Source organism: Schistocerca gregaria, chromosome 2 (genome assembly GCF_023897955.1).
Source record: "Schistocerca gregaria isolate iqSchGreg1 chromosome 2, iqSchGreg1.2, whole genome shotgun sequence".
Lineage (NCBI taxonomy): Eukaryota > Metazoa > Arthropoda > Insecta > Orthoptera > Acrididae > Schistocerca > Schistocerca gregaria.
The window spans coordinates 655,158,108-655,182,442 of record NC_064921.1 but is presented as its reverse complement, the minus strand read 5'-3'; the positions used below and the strand labels follow the sequence as shown (position 1 = coordinate 655,182,442).

The 24,335-nt window shown below is 42.7% G+C and overlaps 1 protein-coding gene across 11 annotated transcripts in view; it reads left to right on the top strand.

Moving 5' to 3' along the window:
- The window catches only part of LOC126334691 (E3 ubiquitin-protein ligase Hakai), a 78,177-nt gene that overhangs the window by 32,882 nt on the left and 20,960 nt on the right, over window positions 1-24,335 (top strand). For all 11 annotated transcript variants that reach the window (XM_049997181.1, XM_049997190.1, XM_049997182.1 and 8 more), the window contains 3 exons: window positions 3,847-3,971; window positions 15,324-15,411; window positions 19,950-20,137. In XM_049997181.1, the coding sequence (XP_049853138.1) occupies window positions 3,864-3,971; window positions 15,324-15,411; window positions 19,950-20,137 (384 nt within the window). In that variant the 5' untranslated portion in view covers window positions 3,847-3,863. The remainder of the gene's footprint in view (window positions 1-3,846; window positions 3,972-15,323; window positions 15,412-19,949; window positions 20,138-24,335) is intronic.

Sequence of the window (24,335 nt, the reverse complement as noted above, 5' to 3'; positions counted from 1 at the left end):
CGCGTAACTGGAGACAAAGGAGGGGAGCCCAATGCCAAATACGTGCGAGAATTACTGAGAGTTACTGCAGAGCCAGTGTCCACTTGCATGCGGATGTCTTTATTCAGAACACGAACAGTAACAAACAACTTATTTGTTTGAGAAAGCACACAGTGAACATCCATGTCCGACGCCTCGTCCTCGTTGACAGGAACTTTATGGGACTGACACAGAGAAGCAATGTGGCCTTTTTTCCTACATGAATTACACGTGGCCCAACGTTTTGGACACGCTGCCCTGTCGTGCTGTACGAAACAACGGGGGCAAGAAGGAAGCACGGAACGAACCGGCTTCTGTGGTTGCTGGTTTCGCTGCGAGCGTTGTGGCCCAACGCAACGTTGTTTACGCGAGTGAACCGCCGCCACATCTTCGTTCTCCTGTGCAACAGGCAAATTGTCCTTGTCGAGAGTTGACTGTACAGCGCCTACATCGCACCACGCGTCTATTTGCGCGCCAGCAGCGTGAGACACTTCAAAGGATTGAGCGATGCTTAGAACTTCCGACGACGACGGGTTTGGCAGTTGTAGGGCACGTTGCCGAACTTCTTTATCAGGAGCAAGCCGTAGAATAGCATAACCATTGAGTCAGCATAAGACTCGTGATGAGTGTCCGTGACAAACTGACATTTCCTACTCAGACCGTGTAGTTCCGCTGCCCAAGCCCGGTAAGATTGATGGGGCTGTTTACGACACCGGTAGAACGCCACGCGGGCGGCAACGATGTGGGTGTTTTTTCGATAATAGGCAGACAATAATTCACACATTTCTTGGAAGGACAGGGAGGCTGGTTCCCGCAGAGGGGCTAACTGAGATAGCAGCTGATAGACTCGAGGGGAAATCCAAGATAGAAATAACGACTTACATATAGGAGCGTCGACAACACCGAAAGCCAAGAAGTGTTGCCGCAAACGCTTCTCATAATCCTCCCAGTCTTCAGCGGCCTCGTCGTAAGGAGGGAATGGAGGCGGAGAAGAGGAAGACAGACGATGAGTAAGCGATGTCGACAACGCCTGAATCGCTGCCGTTAGCTGTGTTTGTTGAGCCTGAATAGTAGCCGTCAGCTGTGTTGTTCAATGAGCGCTTGCATAAGCTGTTCCATGTCTGCCCCGTCACGAACACGCAAATCCACAACGCAGTGAAAATATCCCATCCTCGTCGCCAAAAAGTGTTATAACCTTTAATCACAATAATTGCGTGGATATTCACACTCTCTCTTAGAAACAATAGCTGATCACATGATTACAACTCAGTGTCTCGTATTCGACTGCCGTGCCGTGACATGCGGCCGGCGCCGTTCATAGCTAGGTGGCGCTCCCGCGCTCAGCCAATTTGCGGAGCGCCTCTATCGCCGTTTGTGCGTACGGTCGTGGCGGCACTGTTAAATGTCGTGGCACTATCACAACACAGTGCACCAATGATGACTATGTTATAGTTGAAATCTAGATCTGCAATAAATTATGGATTCTGGGACTGACTGCTGTCCTTTAGATTTAACTATTGTAGCCAGCTATTGTAAAAACAAAAACAGTTTCAAGGTTTGATTACACATTACTACACTAAAACTGTGCCATAGTTACGTATTATGCAGCAATCACATTGTGTACTATACATCATGTGGTTCTTCTAAGAAATTATCTCTGGAGTATAAGTCAGCCAATAATATAGCCTTTTTTCCCGTCTTACACAGTATTTTCTTTCATATTCCTACTATTCTTTACTTAAAACTGCGCCCCCCCCCCCCCCCACCAATCTTTAATAGCTGCCTTGCTCCACTTGAGAGATTTTCTTTTCATTTTCTGTCTTCATACCTGCAACATCGTCTGTTGTTTACATTTAAATACTGTGTCAAATAATTGCCTCTTTAATCTATGTCTGTATGATCTCCACTATCTATTAGGCTAAAATTGTTGCTTAATTTAATCGAGTAGACATCACCCTTCTGATAAGTCAGTGTCTTTCCAGCTTCACATCTACTTTTATGTTGCCTATTTTATGAAAAGGACAGGTTGCTGCTCAGCACATAGTGGAGATGTTGATTCGTGGACAGGTGTAACAAAAAGACTGCTAAACAAGTAAGCTTTTGATCAAGACACCTTCTTCTGAATTAGACAATACACACACACACACACACACACACACACACACACACACACACACACACACTTGCGCAGATGCCAGTCTCATTTACATGATCACTGTGTCTGACTGTTGAGGCCAGACTGCGAGTGACAGCACATGAGGGGAGAAATAATCTAGGCGGTGGTGGTAAGGCTGAGGCTGTGGTGTGGAGGGTGGATACGAGTGTGTGGGAGTGGGATGGTAAACTCTGCTTGTGGAAGCATACAGGAATGAGGTGGAGAGAGGGTGGGGCAGCTAGGAGCAGTCAGGAGGTTAGACAGAGGGCAGGGGGTGGGGGGTGGGAGTGCAAAAGTAGAGAAGTGAAAAAGACTGTGAGTGCATTGGTAGAATAGAAAACTGGATAGTGCTGGATTGGGAACAGGGAAGGGGATATGTGGGTGAAGAAACAGTAACTAACGAAGGTTGAGGCCACTAGGGTTATGGGTACATAGGCTGTATTGCAGGGTGAGTTTACACCTGCACAGTTCAGAAAAGCTGGTGTTGGTATGAAGGCACAGGCTGTGAAGCAGTCATTGAAATGAAGAACATTATGTTGGACAGCATGTTCAGTAACTGGTTGGTCCAATTGTTTCCTGGTCACAGTTTTCCAGTGGCCTTTGGCCATTCATGCGGGCAGAGAGCTTGTTGGTTGTCATGCCCATGTGGGTGTGACAACCAGCAAGCTGGCTATCCACGTGAATTGCCACTGACAAACTGGCCAAGGGACAGCCGGACCACACAGTTGCTGAGCACGCTGCCAAGACAACATTCTTCATTTCAATGTCTGCTTTAAAGCTTGTACCATCTGGATCCTTCCTACAAATACCATCTTTTCTGAGTTGCGCAGGTGGGAACTCTCCCTGCAATGTAGCCTACATTCTATTAACCCTGCTGGCCTCACCTTTGCTGGTTACTGTTCCTTCAGCCACCTGTCGCCTTCCTGGTTCCCACTCCAGCATGCACAGCCTACTATTCCACAAGCGCATCCAGAGAACTTTTACTTCTTTCCTTTTCCACTCTCTCCCCCCCCCCCCCCCCCCCCCCCCCTGCCGCCTCTGTTTAACCTTCTGACTGCACCTAGCTGGCCTGCCCTGCCCGCAACTTGCTCTGTATGCTCTCACAAAAAGCAGTTTACTATCCCACACCACTACTCTGCTACCTCCCTACCCCAGCCTCCTCCTTACCTCCACCACTAAATTATTTCTCTCATCATGCACTGTCACTTTCAGTCTGGTCTCTGCTGCCAGTGACATTGGCCATGTGTGTATGAGTTGTGTTTGCATATGTGTGTGTGTGTGTGTGTGTGTGTGTGTGTGTGTGTGTGTGTGTGTGTGTGTGTGTAATTTGCCTGGTTCAGAAGAAGGCCATTTATCTAAAAGCTTACTTGTTCAGCAGTCTCTTTGTTGTGCTAGCCTCTAACAACATATTAACTTCTTGGATCACTCCAAATTCCAAAGTTAAGTAGGACTACCACATACCGTATCTTTCTTTATTGTTTAATGAAATGCAGGCAGTTGGTTTCATTTGATGCTTGTCAACATAGTTTTCTATTTGTTTTGTACTGGAAGAATGTGTTAAGGGTGAACAATATTCTGCATGGCAAATTATACTGATGTACAATGTATGTCATGTAATATATTTTTATTTATATGTTTATATGTAAGACTGACTAAACTGCAATTTTTTTCAGTGGTCGGAGGATGAGTAATGGAAACTGATGATTGTAGAGCCAAAAGAATGCGTGGAAGAGCTCGAGGACGTGGTAGGGGGAGGGGAAGGGGAAGGGGCAGAGGACGTGGGAAGAAGGCAATAAAGGTGAGTATGTATAGGTTAGAACTTTGATTAAAAGGTATCAGATAGATTATATAATGGTAAGACAGAGATTAAGGAACCAGGTTTTAAATTGTAAGGCATTTCCGGGGGCAGATGTGGACTCTGACCACAATCTATTGGTTATGACCTGTAGATTAAAACTGAAGAAACTGCAAAAAGGTGGGAATTTAAGGAGATGGGACCTGGATAAACTGAAAGAACCAGAGGTTGTACAGGGTTTCAGGGAGAGCATAAGGGAACAGTTGTCTGGAATGGGTAGCTTTGAGTGATGAAGTAGTGAAGGCAGCAGAGGATCAAGTAGGTAAAAAGACGAGGGCTAGTAGAAGTCCTTGGGTAACAGAAGAAATATTGAATTTAATTGATGAAAGGAGAAAATATAAAAATGCAATAAATGAAGCAGGCAAAAAGGAATACAAACGTCTCAAAAATGAGATCGACAGGAAGTGCAAAATGGCTAAGCAGGGATGGCTAGAGGACAAATGTAAGGTTGTAGAGGCTTATCTCACCAGGGGTAAGATAGATACTGACTACAGGAAAATTAAATAAACCTTTGGAGATAAGAGAACCACTTTTATGAACATCAAGAGCTCAGATGGAAACCCAGTTCTAAGCAAAGAAGGGAAAGCAGAAATGTGGAAAGAGTATATAGAGGGTCTATACAAGGGCGATGTACTTGAGGACAATATTATGGAAATGGAAGAGGATGTAGATGGAGATGAAATGGGAGATACGGTACTGCGTGAAGAGTTTGACAGAGCACTGAAAGACCTGAGTCGAAACAAGGCCCCCGGAGTCGACAACATTCCATTGGAACTACTGACGGCCTTGGGAGAGCCAGTCCAGACAAAACTCTACCATCTGGTGAGCAAGATGTATGAGACAGGCGAAATACCCTCAGACTTAAAGAAGAATATAATAATTTCAATCCCAAAGAAAGCAGGTGTTGACAGATGTGAAAATTACCGAACAATCAGTTTAATAAGCCATAGCTGCAAAATACTAACACGAATTCTTTACAGACAAATGGAAAAACTAATAGAAGCCGACCTCGGGGAAGATAAGTTTGGATTCCGTAGAAATACTGAAACACATGAGGCAAACTGACCTTACGACTCATCTTAGAAGAAAGATTAAGGAAATGCAAACCTTCGTTTCTAGCATTTGTAGACTTAGAGAAAGCTTTTGGCAATGTAGATTGGAATACTCTCTTTCAAATTCTGAAGGTGGCAGGGGTAATTACAGGGAGCGAAAGGCTATTTATAATTTGTACAGAAACCAGATCGCAGTTATAAGAGTTGAGGGACATGAAAGGGAAGTAGTGGTTGGGAAGGGAGAGAGACAGGGTTGTAGCCTCTCCCCGATGTTATTCAATCTGTATATTGAGCAAGCACTAAAACGGAGAAGAAATAAAAACTTTTGAGGTTCGCCGATGACATTATAATTCTGTCAGAGACAGCAAGGGACTTGGAAGAGCAGTTGAATGGAATGGACAGTGTCTTGAGAGGAGTATATAAGATGAACATCAACAAAAGCAAAACGAGGATAATGGAATGTAGTCGAATTAAGTCGGGTGATGCTGAGGGAATTACATTAGGAAATGAGACACTTGAAGTAGTAAAAGAGTTTTTCTATTTGGGGTGCAAAATAACTTATGATGGTTGAAGTAGAGAGGATATAAAATGTAGACTTTCAATGGCAAGGAAAGCGTTTCTGAAGAAGAGAAATTTGTTAACATCAAGTATAGATTTAAGTGTCAGGAAGTCATTTCTGAAAGTATTTGTATTGAGTGTAGCATGTATGGAAGTGAAACATGGACGATAAATAGTTTGGACAAGAAGAGAATAGAAGCTTTCGAAATGTGGTGCTACAGAAGAATGCTGAAGATTAGATGGGTAGATCACATTACTAATGAGGAAGTATTGAATAGGATTGGGGAGAAGAGAAATTTGTGGCACAACTTGACCAGAAGAAGGGATTAATTGGTAGGACATGTTCTGAGGCATCAAGGGGTCACAAATTGCATTGGAGGTTAGCGTGGAGGGTAAAAATCATAGAGGGAGACCAAGAGATGAATACACTAAGCAGATTCAGAAGGATGTAGGTCGCAGTAGGTACTGGGAGATGAAGAGGCTTGCACAGGATAGATGAGCATGGAGAGCTGCATCAAACCAGTCTTAGGACTGAAGACCACAACAACAAGAACATTGTATTAACATATGAAATAGTGGTCTTATGATATTCGCACTGGCCAGAAATAATTTGAATAGAAGAGATTAGAGGCTGACAGACGCACATTATAGATATCATCCATACAAAATACTAAGTAAAAAGAATTTTATTTCAAACTGAAGTTTGACATAATTATTCTGTTTAGAGATTTATCCCGTAGTCTGGGCTTTATTGGATAATTAAATAATTGAGTGATTCACAGGTTATTTGCCCAATTTTTGTGCACAGGCATGTTGTAAAAACCAATTTGCTTGTTGAGTGAGTGTATTTGATTGGTATATGTGTAAAGCTACATATTGACCCTTTAAAATATACTACAAAGTGGGAAAAAATGAAGTCACATGCTTCTTGACAGTTTTACTGATGATTTCAAGAAGTAAGATGCTGTAGTTCCAACAGAGATGATGATAAAATGTTCAATCAGATGATGAGAAGCAATAGTTACACAAGTCAGCGGTGTGTAAATTACTGGAGAGAGGGCGACATCATTGAGTGGAACAGGAGTCAGGTATCTGCCTGAAAGCGGAAGAAGCAAATTACACACCCTAAACGTTTCGCTGATGCTACAAATAAATATATTATTAGGAGCAATTTCTGGAATATTATTAAGAATACAAGGCATTATAATCTTTGCAAAAACTTCCCAGTGTTATTTGCACAGAAGTGGACTTGCAGGCTAGCAAAAAAACTCAGAGACTAACTGTTCCACAGTTTTAAAAGGTATCAGAATAAATAAGTTGCCTTGTTGGAACGAGAGCACGTAATTGCATATGACGTTAGACTTTTATGAGAAATACAATGCCAAAACTTAAGTAGCCAGTTTTTAGTGGAATAGATCCTTTGTCAAGCTTTATGTACAAACAAACATGCATTTTGAGTGCCCTTACATCATGCAAGCTGGACCCACAATGCTGAGATTCTATTTCAGCAGGTGGACTAGGTTGGGGTGGGTGTTGTTGCATTGGTTGCGATAGGTAGGAGAGAGGGAGGAAGGAGACAGTAAGGGGGTTTGGGCGTGCACAGCTAGCAGCTTGGAGAGAGGCAGCAAGCAGGTTTGCTGGCTAAGAATGCAGGAGGGAGAAGTGGCAAGTGCATGTGCTAGTAATGTGATACACGGGTAATGTAGCCAGTGGGATGCGGCACACGATGAACAATGGTGACATGGAGATGTAGATTTGGAGAGGGTGATAGGACAGCGAATAGTACCGTATTTACTCAAATCTAAGCCACACCTGAAAAATGAGACTCGAAATCAAGGGAAAAAAATTTTCCCGAATCTAAGCCACACCTGAAATTTGAACTTGAAATTCAAGGGGAGAGAAAAGTTTTAGATCGCACTTCCAAATCGAAACAAAGTTGGTCCATTGTAACATGAGACACAATTGGGGTCGAATGGATCAAGATAGAGCTACAGTAGTTTGGTTCGAGTCGTAAGCTTAAGAGTTAAGCTGTACCAAGTAGCAATTGTTATGTGTCAGGTGCCCCGTCCTTATTTATACAGGTACCCTTCCTTTTTCACTTTCTTCATCTGATTTGAATTGATTGCTTATTTTGCTTTGATCTGGTAAGTGCCGCTCTCTTTGTTATACATGTTTACGTCACTCTAGGCTGAAAATGCATTATTTTAGTGTCTGATGCTTTGGTTGTCACATTCTGGTAATGAGTGTTTACAACGATCGCGGCATGGCTTGCTTTTGTGCACACTACTGCGGCTTACATTTAAAAAAAATAAAAGAGAGGAATTGTCTCATGTGTGAAACAATGGCAAGAGTCTGCTATTGAGACTGCTATTTGTTGTTACTGCTGCTTTCTTTGATAATGATCAACAAGAATCAAATAATAGACTGTGTATGATAGAAGGTGCTCTGAACGAGATTTTAGCGAAAATTTTTATCCGTTTGAAAATCTTTGCAGATGCCTGTTTAGTACATTACATTCTGCACAGAAATTAGATTCATCTTAGATTTAAAAATCTAGTCAGTTTCCGTGCTTCATTTCTGACTGTATCACGATTCAGTATAAGAATAATGTGAATACAAACATGACATGATATGTATATTCTTCCGCGTTTGCCGTTGTCACTCTAGTTTCGTATTTCATTTGGCAGACAGGATTTAAATGAGATAGCAGCAAACATGAAATAATACATGGCATAATGTTTACATTCTTCTACCTTTTCTTTTAATTTATTTACTAATGCAAAGGTTTGGCACCAGTATTTATCTTGGTGCCTGCAAAGCATGCCTGTGTAGCGCTACATATATTAGATGGCAGAAGTTAGTTGTGGCGGCACCTACCACCATTTTTCAGAACTTCCGCTTACTTTGCACTCAATTGTAAGCCGCAGGAGGTTTTTTGTATTACAAATACCGGAAAAAAGTGTGGCTTAGATTTGAGTAAATACAGTAGACAGTGTGGGAACAGTGGGTTTACAGAGATTGAGACCGGGATGATTAAGAGAACGAATGGTGTATTGCAAGGATAACTCCTATATGTATAATACAGAAAAACTGGTGGTGGAGGGAAGGATCCAGATGGATCTGGTTATGAAGCATTCACCAAACTCCAGTGTGTTGTGCTGAGCTGCATGTTATTCCACTAGCTGCTCAGCTTTGTTCTTGGCCACACTTTGGCAATGGCTCTTCATTCTGGTGGACTGCTGGTTGGTTGTCATACTGACACAAAAAACTGTGCAGTGATTGAAGCAGAGTTGGTGATGACGTTGCTGTTTGCACAGGTTGCCCTACCTCTGGTGGTATAGGATAAGCCTGTGACAGGACTGGAGTAGCAAGTGCTGGATGGGTGGATTGGGCAGGTCTTGCACCTGGGTCTTCTACAGGAATAAGACTGCTGTGGCAAGGGGGTTGGGATTGGGTGTGGGAGTAACAGAAGGATCAGCGATCATAAAGCGGTTACTGCATCAATGATTTCAGCCACAAATAGAAATATTAAAAAAGGTAGGAAGATTTTTTCTGTTTAGCAGTTGTGACAAAAAGCAGATTACAGAGTACCTGATGGCTCAACACACAAGTTTTGTCTCAAGTACTGATAGTGTTGAGGATCAGTGGACAAAGTTCAAAACCATTGCACAATATGCGTTAGATCAGTATGTTCCAAGCAAGATCGTAAGAGATGGAAAAGAGCCACCGAGGTACAACAACTGAGTTAGAAAACTGCTGCAGAAGCAAAGGGAACTTCACAGCAAACATAAACATAGCCAAAGCCTTGCAGGCAAACAAAAATTACGCGATGTGAAATGTAGTGTGAGGATAGCTACTCGAGAGGCGTTCAATGAATTTGAAAGTAAAGTTCTATGTACTGACTTGGCAGAGAGTCATAAGAAATTTTGGTCTTATGTCAAAGTGGTAGGTGGAGCAAAACAAAATGTCCAGACACTCTGTGACCAAAATGGTACTGGAACAGAGGATGACAGACTAAATGCAGAAATACTAAATGTCTTTTTCCAAAGCTGTTTCACAAAGGAAGACTGCACTGTAGTTCCTTCTCTAGACTGTCGCACAGATGACAAAATGGTAGATATCGAAAATAGACGACAGAAGGGTAGAGAAACAATTAAAATCGCTCAAAAGAGGAAAGGCCGCTGGACCTGATGAGGTACCAGTTCGATTTTACACAGAGTGCGCGAAGGAACTTGCCCCCCTTCTTGCAGCGGTGTACCATAGGTCTCTAGAAGAGCGTAGCGTTCCAAAGGATTGGAAAAGGGCACAGGTAATCCCTGTTTTCAAGAAGGGGCGTCGAACAGATGTGCTGAACTATAGACCTATATCTCCATCGTCGATCAGTTGCAGAATTTTGGAACACACATTATGTTTGAGTATAATGACTTTTCTGGGTACTAGAAATCTACTCCGTAGGAACCAGCATGGGTTTCGAAAAAGACGGTCGTGTGAAACCCAGCTCGTGCTATTCGTCCACGACACTCAGAGGGCCATAGACACAGGTTCCCAGGTAGATGCCGTGTTTCTTGACTTTCACAAGGAGTTCGATACAGTTCCCCACAGTCGTTTAATGAACAAAGTAATAGCAAATGGACTATCAGACCAATTGTGTGATTAGATTGAAGAGTTCCTAGATAACAGAATGCAGCATGTCATTCTCAATGGAGAAAAGTCTTCCGAATTAAGAGTGATTTCAGGTGTGCTGCAGGGGAGTGTCATAGGACCATTGCTACTCACAATATACATAAATGAGCTTGTGGTGGATGACATCAGAAGTTCACTGAGGCTTTTTGCAGATGATGCTGTGGTGTATTGAGAGGTTGTAACAATGGAAAATTGTACTGAAATGCAGGAGGATGTGCAGCAAATTGACGCATGGTGCAGGGAATGGCAATTGAATCTCAATGTAGAAAAGTGTAATGTGCTGCGAATACATAGAAAGAAAGATCCCTTATCATTTAGCCACAAAATAGCAGGTCAGCAACTGGAAGCAGTTAATTCCATAAATTATCTGGGAGTACGCATTAGGAGTGATTTAAAATGGGATGATCATATAAAGTTGATTGTCGGTAAAGCAGATGCCAGACTGAGATTCATTGAAAGAATCCTAAGGAAATGCAATCCGAAAACAGAGGAAGTAGATTACAGTTCACTTGTTTGCCCACTGTTTGAATACTGCTCGGCATTGTGGGATCCGTACCTAAAGCATTACGGAGATGACAGATAAACTCTAGTGGAAGACTCTGCTGGAGAGAAGCTCAGTAGCTCGGTACGGGCTTTTGTTAAAGTTTCGAAAACATACCTTCACCGAAGAGTCAAGCAGTATATTGCTCCCTCCTATGTATATCTCGCGAAGAGACCATGAGGATATAATCGGAGAGATTAGAGCCCACACACAAGCATACCAGCAATCCTTCTTTCCACAAACAATACGAGACTGGAATAGAAGGCAGAACTGATGGAGGTACCCCTCCGCCACACACCGTCAGGTCGCTTGCGGAGTATGGGTGTAGATGTAGATGTAGTTGATGTAGACCAGTGTGTATAAGTTGGCTAAGTGATGGAATAACACTTTAAATGGCATGGAAATGATCTTGGGTAAGACATCCGTCATTTATGGGCATGATGATAGAAAATCAAATCCCCAGTGACGAATATGCTTCAATTGTTCCAATCCAGGGTGATATTAGATGACAAGGGGGATGCTCCGTTGTGTTGATTCTTGGGTGTGGTGAGAGGATTAGATGTGTTTGAGAAAATCTATTTGTGGACTAGATTGCGGGAGGTAGTGCCTGTCTGTGAAGGCTCTGGTGAGACCTTCAGCAAATTGGGCAAGGGAGTTCTTGTCACTGCAGGTACGCTGTCCATAGCTGGCTGGGTAGTATGGGAGTGGCTCTTTGGTGTGGAGTGGATAACAGCTGTCAAAATGCAGTTACTGTTGGTGGTTAGTGTGTTTAATATGGACAGAGATGTGGATGGAGCCCTTGGAGGAGGTTGAGGTAAATATCCAGGCAAGTTGCATATTGGGTTGTTGAGGAGGACCAGGTGAAGCAGATGAGAGAGATCATCTTGAGGTTGTGGAGGAATGAGGATTTGGTGTTTGGGCACTGAGTCCAGATCGTAAAGATATCATCAATGAACTTGAACCAGAAAAGGGCTTGGGGTTTTATGAGGCTATGGTGGTTTCATCTAGACAGCCCCTAGAAAGGTTAGCATAGAAGGGCACAATGTGAACTCACTTGGCTGTACCGCATATTTGTTGATATACCCTTCCGTCAAAGGAGACGTAGTTGTTTGAAAGGATATGAACAATGCAGTGCCGCAGAGGTTTATGTATGGAGGGGGAGGGGGGGGGGGGGGGAGACACACTGGCTTGACAAAGGATTCATTTCCTAGAATGTGTGCCTGTCGGCGACTCAGTGCTTGTGCTGCTCAGTATGTGGTCTCATTTTCTCCCGAAGTATTTACAGAAAGTGCCATTTAACATTTAGTTGTTGGCCAAACATGCAAATTGGCCTTTGGACTGCCATACAGAAGAAGACAGTTGTTTTCCTTTTCACAAAAATATATAGTGACACTACTTCTCCTCTTAATTCCACTGATAAATTTTTGAGAGAAAATGGGTCCATCCATACTGTCTAGAACTAAATGCAATAGAATTGGTCTGGAATCTCGAAAAGAATGTAAACTGTAGTCGTAATCATCAAACACCTTATTCTAGAAGCTGAAAGAAATGTTTACTGATGCTTTAGCTGTTAGTAAACAAACATTGTGTCACCAGACCTGGTGGAAGCCTTTAGATGTAATACAATTTCAATTATTTACTTGTCAGTTCTACTGCTTTTATATTCAAGTAACTTCTCTTTTGCCCTCACAAGGTTGACCAGACTTCACACCAGACCTTTCGATCAAAGAGAAGTCTGACATGGTCTCTGAGAATTAAACCCGCCATGCTCAGAACCAGAAACATTAGCCACTAGAGCACAAGGTTACTCTAATTTAGTTGTTGTGACATTAGGTTTCACTAACATTAGCTTGTGATGACTACTGGAAGAGAGATACTTTGGTGAATGAGACAACTGAAAATATGATAAAAATTTATTTGACACTGAACTGAACAAAAAGACAGTATTATCTCTTGTAAATGAAACAGAAGACAACAAATCTGTAGATGCAGTTCAGGGAGCTAGCAACATCACTGAGTAAGGTAGTTTTACCGATGCTGTCAGTGAAGTGGCATGAACAGCAAAGTTGAGACATTCTGTATGTCCTGTTTCTGTCCTTATTCTTTATGGACTCTTTCCTTCCGTGGCATGTACAGAAGTGTAGTGTCTGACAGGGCTACATTTGTAAGAATACTGGAGTGTACCCTATTACTACCATTTATCCCTACTTCTTGGATGTATACACAATTGTGCCACACTCTGGCCAGGTCTTCTGTTCTTTTCACCAGTTAAGAAGAGTGAAACATGCATAAATTCAACAACAAATGTAAACAAATTGGAATAGTCGATAGGCACAAGATTAAAAACAGTTACTAAGCTTTTGGATGATGTGATTCTTCAGAGCTAAGTAGTACATAATACCTGCACAGCTACATTTCCCTAGCCAACATTAGCACCGCATCTCAGTCGGTGTGAGGGAAGAGAGGTATAGCGTGGGAAAGAGAGGGGAGGGGGGGGGGGGGGGTTGAGGTGATCGGAGGGAACAGTTGCTTATGGCAGAATGAAGAAGCAGCAAGTTGTTGTTGTTGCCATGATTTTCAATCCAGTTATGTATTTTATTCTATACAAGATTTAAGGTTTCTCAAACAGAACTATTAGTGATTCAGACTTTCCAGGATACTGAATTGCTGTCAAATGAATGGTGCACAGACAGGCATGTCAGCAATTTAAATACCTGTCTGGTCATCCATATTTACATAGTCCATGGTTTCCCTAACTCATTTATAGCATAAAGCAATAGCCACAATAGCACTTTCGAAAAGGACATACCAATTCCCTTCTCTGTCCTTCCCCAACCCGAGTTTTTTATGACTCCAATCTAGATGAGAAATGAAACTGTAATCTTCCCTGTAATTGAATCCTTTACAAACCCTAATTCTCTATAGCTGTTCTAGCGACTTATCATATTTGACTGGAGTGGAGCAGTTTGCACATTAATTGTCGTGCAGAGGATCCAGGCTACTGGGAAAAGATTTAAGCACATTATCTGGCTTCCGATACTAAAGAGAAGGTGGACCAGTCCCCTACAATGAAGCAGTCACAATTGTGTATGACTGCTGTAGATTTTTCCTTGGTGGAAAGACTAGAACAGTGTGCACTCAGCCTCATGATGCTAATTGAGGAGTTAATTGAATGAGAAGTAGCAGCTCCAGGGGCTGAAAAGTTGACAGTGGCCAGGAGAGTGGTGTGCGGACCCCGAGTCCCTCTCTACAACATCCTGAAAGATGCCACATGGCAAAGGATGATCACGGGGCGTAGTGGTAGAAAACTAGCATGTCCATCAAAAAGTTAGCTTCTATTTACCTCCTCCTCCATGGTAAACTGAATTTTTATGTTAACTTCATTACATTGTTCATGAATAAGTTCTTTTATGACTCAACAGTGCAATCGCATCATCCACATAGTGGAAACAGATGTTTGACTTTTTAATGGCCATGCCTAGTGCCTATGCTTCAGTTTGTACCACAAAAGAGTTAAAAAGCTCCCAGTCATGATCCTATCCATTTGTTCTTAATACTGGTCATTCCATTTAAGTACATAGTCATGGAGTTAATTGGAGAAGAAATGGAATATATCAGACCTTTGTTAGAGATTGGATGATCATCCTTACAAATAGAAAAGTTATTGTAAACATCATGGAGGGTCTCAGTGCCATACATCTGTCTGAGAAATCTAGTACCTGTCATTAAAGTTGTCATTGACAGTATAGAAAATGTCTTGGAAACAGTGGCATGTTATTGTAGTGCATAAACCCATGATCAAGGTGCAGGAATATTTGTCAGACTGAGATGCTTGACAAATGCAGGAAGGAACAGAAATATACAGAATTTTGAGCAATTGTGGACCAGTAATATAAAGAGAATAGTGAAAAAGCAAAGGAGAAACTATTAGATTAGCACTGTTGGAACACATTTTGCAGTGAGGAAACCACAGGATTCAATTTGATAAGATCCAAGTGCTGACATCGACAGGCTGGGAGATAAGCTGCTCAGAGAGACAATAAAGACTGCCAAGCACAACAGTTTTAATGTTACTGGGAAAAGAGTTAAGCACATTATCTGGCTTCCAGTACAAAAGAGAAGGTGCACGAGTCCCCTACAATTGACCAGTCACAATTGTGTACGACAACAGCCAGCTATACTTGAATTTCAAAAACATGTCCTGCCCAACCACAGATTACCTCAATTTCAGTCAGCAGTAAGCACCTGTCTACAGTGAAAGGTAACTTTAATAAGCCTTCCACCTTCTCAAGATGTCCTACACAAAGACATTGTGTTTACCAAGACATTTGTTGATCAAAATATTATAGCATGGAAAATTTTGATATTTTATTCTTGTAGCAAAGAACACATGGCAAAGAATAAGAAAAAGAAGGTAATGTACTGTAAAAGCAATTAATTGTTATACTCCTTTTTATTCAGGTAATTGAAAGTGATGAGGAAGAAACTCCTCTTCAGGCACCAGAAGAAGTGACAGAAGGAAATGAAGAAAACCTGCAGCCTCCAAAAAGTAAGTTACTTGTATACAACATCGAAGTGGAAAATATAACTATCCATAGTTACGTGTGAACCTCATAAATTTTAAATCAAAGTACTGGAGTGGCTAAGACATTGAATTTATATTTTGGAGACATAAGCTTCAAATTCCTTTTCATCTATGCAGATTTATATTGCCGCATTGTGTCTTTCAACAAATTCACAGATGATTACTGTCCCAACCATTCTCCTGTGGAACAAATGCTGTTTCTCTGATAACCTCAATGTCAACCATTTGCCTAGCTTGCAAAAAGTAGCTTGCACGCTTTTGAAGATAAACAGTTTTGAGCAATGCTATGGAAGAACAGTGTACTGACCTGAAGCTGGAACAGTCAAGGATACATTTAATTGTGGGGAGCCAGAGTGTGTCTGGTGAAGTGTTTCCGGTTGTGTGAAGGTGTAAAATTTAGCAGGCCAATGGAAACTTATGAGTAGTTTAAAGAGTGAATTCTAGAACATTCGGTGTAGAAAGTACTTTAAGGAAACTATGCAAATTTCAGAACATGCTGGATTGGAATGAGTTGGGCTGAAGCTATGTACTTTCTTAAAAGAAAAAAAGTGTAGTTTCGATATTGCTTTCTCATCACACATGCCATGATGACAACTGTAAAAGCTATTCACACTTGGAATTTTTGTGTTACCAAGCAAAGAAATGTTTCCAGTTGATGTCTGCTTATGTAGGTTTACTTGCATAGTTTTTTTTAATCACAAGAAAGGCTGGAATGGTACATATCCTGGTCATTTTTGTTAGTGTTTGTTTCCACTCCAGTAAGCTGTATGTGGCTGCTACTTCTTCAATGCAGGCTTTAAGTTGCCAGTATTTGCATTGTTGGTGATAATTGTTTTATGGGCTGTAGACTATGGTCTGATGTATATTTTTCTGTGTAACATTTTGTTTCTTGGTGCTAGAGACATCATCAGAAGCTATAAAAACTCAAAAGCAGTATCAAACCAAAACAAGCTCACACAAAGCTAAACTATTTAAAGGTATCCACACAACGCTCATTTCAAGACATCATAAAATTGCTGCATAAGATCGTGGAGTCGCACCAGTGTGAGAGTCCTCCAAGAACGGTAAACCACAGTATTTAGAGAATGAGCTTGATCATTTATGAACTGTTTTTAGGAGAAACAGCTAGTCTGATGGAGGTAAATAGAGCACTCCTCCCTAAAAGATCTGGAGCTTCTAGTGAAAAAGAGCTGAGTAAAGGGAAAATTTTCCTCTCATTTCTAAAAACAGTTACAGATAACAGCAACAAAGTACTAAGAGGACACAATATTGACACAGTGATTAAACTAATGAGAAAGGTGTACAAATAATTAAACACTGCAGAGGCCCTATGCCCACCACTTGTCACAGCAGGAGTATATAAAATTCCTTGCACATGTGGTCAGTTGCACATAGAAACTTCAAAAAGAAGCATTTACTTCTAACTTAAGGATTGCAAAAGCGAGTGCAGTCTGAGAAATATAAATTAATCAGCAGTAGGAGATCATCCACTAGGAAGTGGGAACCTACAAAATTGCTTCTCTGATATTGTGATTTTAGCAACATCTAATGTATGAATAGGTCACGTAAATTCAAAAGCACAAAAACAATTTCAGCAAAAAAGGAAGAGAATTAAAACTAGACAAGTTGAGGATTTTAATGCTAAATAAAGCAAAAAGTGCCAATTGTTCTATGCTACCAGTTCATTAACAGACATTGGAATGACTTTTCAATCTGGGGTAGCAGTCTGGTGATGTCACAAACCAACTGTTTCGTGAATATGTATACAATGTTCAGTTTGCTAAGCTTGTTTAAATTTGATATTGCTTTGGGTTATTGTAGTCTTTGGTGTGTCTACTACTAAGAGACAAAATGTTAGGTATAGGTTGTCACATAGCAGCCATAGAACAGAAATCACCAACAGTCTACAAATTTCTGGCAAGAGATGGAGGGAGTAGTTATAAGGTAAATGAATAAACCTAAATTAATCTCCCTCTAAAACCCAAAAGACAACCCTCATGAAGCAGTCAGGTAGAAAGAACATATTGCCATGTCAGACACACAAGTAAGCCACATGATGTAAGGGAAATTTTAAGGGCTTTAAATATTACTCTTCACAACAGTACAAGTGCGACATCCATTATCATGTTTCTTGGAAACCTTCCCAGCGATCATCCTCGTATGTTATTCAGTCAGTTGTGCAAGACCCTAATGTAGCTTATACACTTCAATAATTACAACATAACCTTTGTCAGTATCCTTCCTCTTACACTGGTGATATCACTGAGCAATGAAGTTGATCCAAATCTACTGATTAATTCCTATTCACATTCCTCTCTTCAACCTATAGATGCACAAAATATTCTTAGGGTTATTGATACTTCAATTTCTAGGTTTGTATAGATCTTCTTCAATGTTCCTGTTAGGACTGAAGCAGACAGACTTGCATTGTTTCTGAAACCTTATATCTAATATAGCAGTTCTGAATGAAACCGACCATGTGACGTGATGGTGTTGCAACCTGCAGTTCCCAGTTCACTCTAATTCTTTTTTTAGTACTGTTAAATCAGCTTTCTGTTTTCAGATGAATTTTTTTTTGCATTCTTAAATTAAACATTTTGTGCTTTAGAGGCTCATGCTACGTACACCTTTCAGTAAATGTTTTTAATTGTTCAGAACACAAAAAAGTAGCTTTTACCAGCAGAAAATAAATTTTGTTCCTCTTCAAGTGATACCTGAAAATCACAAAGTAGCCCTCAGTAACCATGGTTTTCATTGTTGAATTGTCCTACGCTCTAATGATAGGATATGAATAGAATGAATTTGTTTAGTGAACTTACCACATATTGAGTGTTAAGAATAAATGTTATGTGATAATATGTGGTCTTCATAATTTATTTTGTTCTATGAACTATGTGCAGCAGTATTATTGTTGTAATTGGTGAATGTTATGTTTTATTTACTATCTGGTGTTCATTCTGTTTCTGGTAGAATGAGTGTTGGAACAGTTCATAATACATCACAGACACTATATGCAACTCTATTAGAAAGTAAAGTAAAGTTGAAGCACATCATGCCTACAGTCTTCCTCCACCATCCACCCAAACTAGTAAATGTCTTGGTTCATCTTGGTCTCCTAACCAATTGTCACATGGACCATATTTCTATAAAAGATTTGATCACCATGTCCTATTCCAGTCCTGTTGCAGGCATGGTAATACATATGAGAGACAAGGCCACCTGTGAAAGTGGTCATGTGATACCAGTTCTGCTGCAACATTTGCACAGCCTTTTAGGTGGATGCATGACAGACAACTATCTGTCCTCAATTTCATGACTGCTTTACAAACCATGCCCTAACTATCCCCTCCTCTAATAACAGCTTCTCGGAATTAAAATGGTGGCAATTGCCCCCACAACTCATCCTTTCACCCAGCAGTCCTCTAGGCCACATTTCCACACCTGTCCCCGTGCTTCACACTTCAACCCAGTAATCTATACTCACACTTTTCTTTTCATCCTTGGTTCTTTCTTCCTCAGTCCTCTGCCTCACCCATCCATCCAACTCTCTTTCACATCACTGGTTGGCACTTGTAATTTTACTTACTTTTTCAAAGACAAGCTCACCTGCGCCATGTTCATATTCCATTCTCTTGCAGCCCTTCCCTCCAGTCCATAAAACAACCTTCCCTCCACCAATTCCATTCCCCTCTGTTTTCCTCTTGCTCACACCTTCCATCACTGTCCCTCAGTCCAGCATGTGGGACGTGCAGTCACCTTCCATCACTGTCCCTCAGTCCAGCATGTGGAATGTGCAGTCAAGTGTGTGTGTGTGTGTGTGTGTGTGTGTGTGTGTGTGTGTGTGTGTGTGTGTGTGTGTGTTGCTGTTGGCGAGCGGGGTGCACTCAGCCCTTGTGAAGCAAACTGAGGAGCTACTTGATTGAGAAGTTGAGGCTCCGGTCTCGGAAACTGCCATATGGCCGGGAGAGTGATGTGCTGACCATATGCCCCTCCACATCCGCATCCAGTGATGCCTGTGGGCTGAGGATGACACGGCGGCCTGTCGGTACTGTTGGGCCTTCGTAGCCTGTTCGGATGGAGTTTTAGTTACCTGGAGTCCTTCCCTGATTTGAATTCCAACTAAGATTTTCCCGTGGTTACCTTAAATCGAAGAGTGCAAATATCTAATGGTTCTTTTGAAAAAAGTTGTCTTCATTCTTATCCTTCCCCAACTGATCTTATGTTTCGTTGTAGAAAAACTAAAGTTTGTTCTATTCTAGAACTGATTTATTTTTTGTGCGTCTCCCAGTACACCATAAGGCTACACACTTACTTTTGAACTTCAGTGCTATATTGTTTGCATCATTATACAAGATCTGTGAAGTTCATATTTTGTTTGTATGCAGCATTTATGTAAATGAGTTTACTGCAATTTATTTTTTATATGCCAAGATAGTTTTCTGAACTATTGTGTCTAAATTTACTCATATAAAAATAATGAAAATAAAATTTTCTGTTTTCAGTTGATCTTGAGGCTGACATTTCACAGCTTGAGGCACCAACATTCACAACTATCAACCGAGGTCCTCCGGAACCTATGTTACGACTTCGATGGGACCATCGTGTTAGCCTTATGGGTGAAAAGGTTCTCAATCCCATGATTCACTGTTGTGATAAATGTTTGAAGCCAATTCTGATTTATGGCAGAATGGTATGTATAAATTGCAGACTGATGAACATAAATATAAACCAGTAAGGAAATGTAAATAATTTAGGACTAGAGGAGACTTCTCATCGAATAGAGAGGCGTTGAGTCCAAGCACATCCACACACACACACACACACACACACACACACACACACACACACACACTGTGCCTGCTGCAGACAATGTCCTGCGATTACATTTCAATGGGTGGACTAGGGTGGGGTGGGTGTAGGTAGAGAGGGAGATGGCAGTCAGGAAGAGGGATTGGGGATGGTTATTTAGCTCAGAGGAAGGCAGCAGCTTTCCTGGCTGGGTGTGCGGGAGGGAGGGGTGGCAGGTGATGAGCTAGAAAAGTGGTACATGGATATTGCAGGCAGTGAGGTGTGGCACATGATGAAGGTGATGTGGAGCAATGGTTTGGGATAGGGTGACAGGACAAAGGAAGAAGAATCTGTTCATGCAGTGTGTGGGGTACTGGATTAGTGGAGATTGAGGCCAGTAGGGTTAGGATAGTGAATGTTGTTTTGCAATGATAAGTCCCATGCATGTACATCAAAAAAGCGTGTGGTAGAGGGAAGGATCCATATAGCCCGGGTTGTGAAGCACCCATCAAACTCAAGCATGTCTGCCACTGTGAGACTGCTTTACACTGGGCAGTTGCCATTGATTGTGGTGGGCAACTGGAATACCAACATAGTTATGTAGTGATTGCAGCAGCACTGATGTTTTACATGGCTGCTTTCACAAGTAGCTCTGTCTCTGATGGGACAGGGTGAGAGTTTGACAGGAGTGGAGTGTAAAGAGCAAAGTGTATTGATTGGGCAGGTCTCGCTTCAGGATCTTCCACAGGATTATATCCCCTGTGGCAAGGTTTGGGAGTGAGAGTGGCATAGTGATGGACCACCAGTGTGTAGTTTGAGTGTGCGACAAAATATCACTTCAGGATGGTTGAGAATGATCTTGGGATGTTCCTATTTTCTGAACATGATGATAGTCAAATCCGTGGCGAAGGTTATGGCTAAGTTGTTCCATTGCAGGATGATATTGAGTGACAAGGCGGTATGTATAGTTGAGATGGTGGGAGGACTTGGGATGTGTGAGGATGTGGTACAGAAAATCAGTTCGCAGATTAGATTTGGGGGGGGGGGGGGGGGGGGGTGGTAATGCCTGTCTGTGAAGGCCCTTGTGAGATCTTCAGCACACTGGGCAAGGAAATTCTCTGTCGAGATGTAGAAGTCAACAAAATGGAAGATGGCATGTTGGGTTGAGGAGGACCAGGTGAAGTAGATTCCATTGAATAGTAAGAGAGAGGCATTCCTCATGCACACATTCTCATATGGCTCAAAACTAAGTTACACTCAGTTCAGAGTGATGATATCATTTCCACAGAAATACCAGACCCAAAAGAAGATAGACTGGTGTTTTATACTGTTGCCAAAAGTATGGTGCATAGAATGTGGTGCTAGGAACCTGCATGGCAGACAACAAACTCACAAAAAATTATCCCAGATAACATTTGTGGAACTCACACTGGTGACTACACTAGCCTCAATACAGATGCCATTAACCAGGTGATAAAGGTCACACAGCTACAGTGAGAATGAGAAATGTCAACATTGAAATTGATATCAGCTGGAGTGTGCTACATTTGTCTTTTGTTATCAAAATCATTTGAATCACCTGTCAACATGGTCTATTGCAGTTTCGTCAAATCAGTCGATTACATACACAAATACGTCACCAAGGTCAGCATTCAGCAGCAGTATTCAGTATCGGTAGTTCCAGAGTGTGCATGCGTGAAGTTCAGTTTCAGAGAGGTCAGTACACCAGCAACAATAAGACTGTCCCCCCCTGCAGGTTCGGGGGTTAGACTAGACCCGCGGGATTTTTGCCTGTCGTAAGAGGCGACTAAAAGGAGTCTCAAAAATTTCGGTCTTGTGTTATGGTCCCCTCTCGGCTTTGACCTTCCTGATTTATTCTAAAGAGCGAGCCAATTGGGGAAGGGCGCCTTACATGGTGCACTGTATCTGTCGTGCATTGAGACCTTCAGCTGGCTTTCTCATTGTCGCAATGCTGTCCCACTCGTTTTCCATCTCTTGGGTGAGGATACCTTCCTGGGTGCGATTACCACTACGCACTGTGCTTTTTGTTGAGACGACAACCTTGGGACATTTTTGCACCTAAGATCCAGCACAGTAGCCAGTCCGTTGTGGTGGGGGTGCCATGTACCCTGTTGGTTGTAGCCACCTGACAACACAGGGATCACTCTGCTGATTCCTGCACCGTTAACTCCCCAGGAGTAGATGCCTATCTCCCTGGGGCATCGTTACTCCCGGCAATGGCCATCCTGCCTGGTGGCCCTTCCTGAGGCTGGGTGGCGCCCGTGGGGAGGGCCCTTGATCGGAGTGGGTGGCATCAGGGCGGATGACCCGCAATGAAGCGTGGTAGATCATCTCTCGCTGGTGGCCAGCCGCCAGTTGTCTCTAAGCATTCTCGGGCTCAAGTTAATGCTCAGAAGTATGATCGGAAAACGTTCCCCTCCCTGGCCACACCGTGGGAGGAGCGTTAGTCTCAGGATGGCAGTGACAATTATTCGCCCTGGTTCCTAGTTTGTAAGAGAGCTGATGAGGAGTCTTTCATGTCCACCAAGCCTCAGTTCTTCGTAGAGCATTTAGAGTACAAGCTTGGGGAGGTGGAGGGTTGTTATTGTTACCATCACACCACATATGAGTTTAAATACGGTCCAGGGTATTATTTTCCATAGGGACCTACTTTTGCAGTCTGATGATGAGCTGTGCGCCAACTTAGAGCGTCGAGGTGTGCATTTCGTCCACCGCATTCATTGGTGTCCTAGGGATAATCAGGTTGCTACCGGTGCCTTCATCTTGGCCTTCGAGGGTGGTATATTACCGGAGAAGGTCAAGGTGATGGTCTACCAGTGCGATGTGAAGCCCTATATCCCTCCCCCAGTGCGGTGCTTAAAGTGCTGGAAGTTTGGCCATATGTCTTACCACTGTACTTCCAGCCTCACATGTCGAGATTGCGGACACCAATCACATCCCAATACTCTATGTGCCCCGCCTCCCATCTGTGTCATCTGTGTCAACTGTGGAGAGCATCATTCACCTTGCTCGCCAGACTGCACAATCTTACAGAAAGAGCAAAAAGTCATGGAATATAAGACACTGGACTGAGTGACCTGTAGTGAGGCTAAGAGGAAATATGACCGACTACGTCCTGTGAGAATGAAATCTTTCTAAGCCGTTGCTACAACAACCGTGCTAGCCGCATCAGTTCAGAGAATTTCAGCCGGATCGATGAGCCGTACAACTCCACATGCCGCCTTTCCCGCGGGGGGCTCTATCCACCCTTTGTTCCTGCGCCACCTAGCTCAGGAGCAACACCCTCCCACCCACCGGGGATGTCTGTCCCAGCTTCTCAGCCGGAGAAGTGTCCAACTTCTTCAGCTACTTTCGCTTGAAAGGGGTCCCTCCCTTCCCAGGTTTCCACCAGCGGGAAGGATGACGCCCGACAGTGGCATAAGTTTCCACCAGCAGCTGGTCATAGGGCTTCGCGATCCTCCTCCGTCCCGGAGACTGAATCGGTGAAGCCCTCCCAGCCGGTGAAACCCAAGGTTCAGTGAGAGAAGTCCAAGAGAAAGACCTCTAACGCCAAAGAACTTGCAGTGGCACCCACCCCACCGTACCCTTCGAGTTCTGCATCTGAGGATGAATTGGAGATCCTGGCATCCACTGAGGACCTTGATCTAGCCGGTCCCTCAGACACCATGGATAGCACTTGCACAGGTGCTCAGGTAGTGGCAGCAGGTGACCCAGCAGCATAATCTGCCTCCCCAGTCCCTTCACGCCTTTCTCAGCCATGGACAACACCATCCTCCAGTGGAACTGCAGCGGTTTCTTCCACCATCTACCTGAGCTCTGACAACTTCTCAGCTTTCACCCTTTCCTCTGTATTGCTCTTCAAGAAACTTGGTTTCCGGCAATGCAAACCCCCGCCTTCCGTGGCTTTTGGGGTTATTATAGGAACCTGGCAGCTTATGAAAGGGTATCTGGTGGTATCTGCATCTATATCCTTCACTGCGAGTCTGTCCCTCTACAAACACCTTTAGAGGCTGTTGCTGTTCGGGTGTGGATGCCACAGGCTGTTACTGTCTACAGTCTTTATCTTCCACCAGATGGTG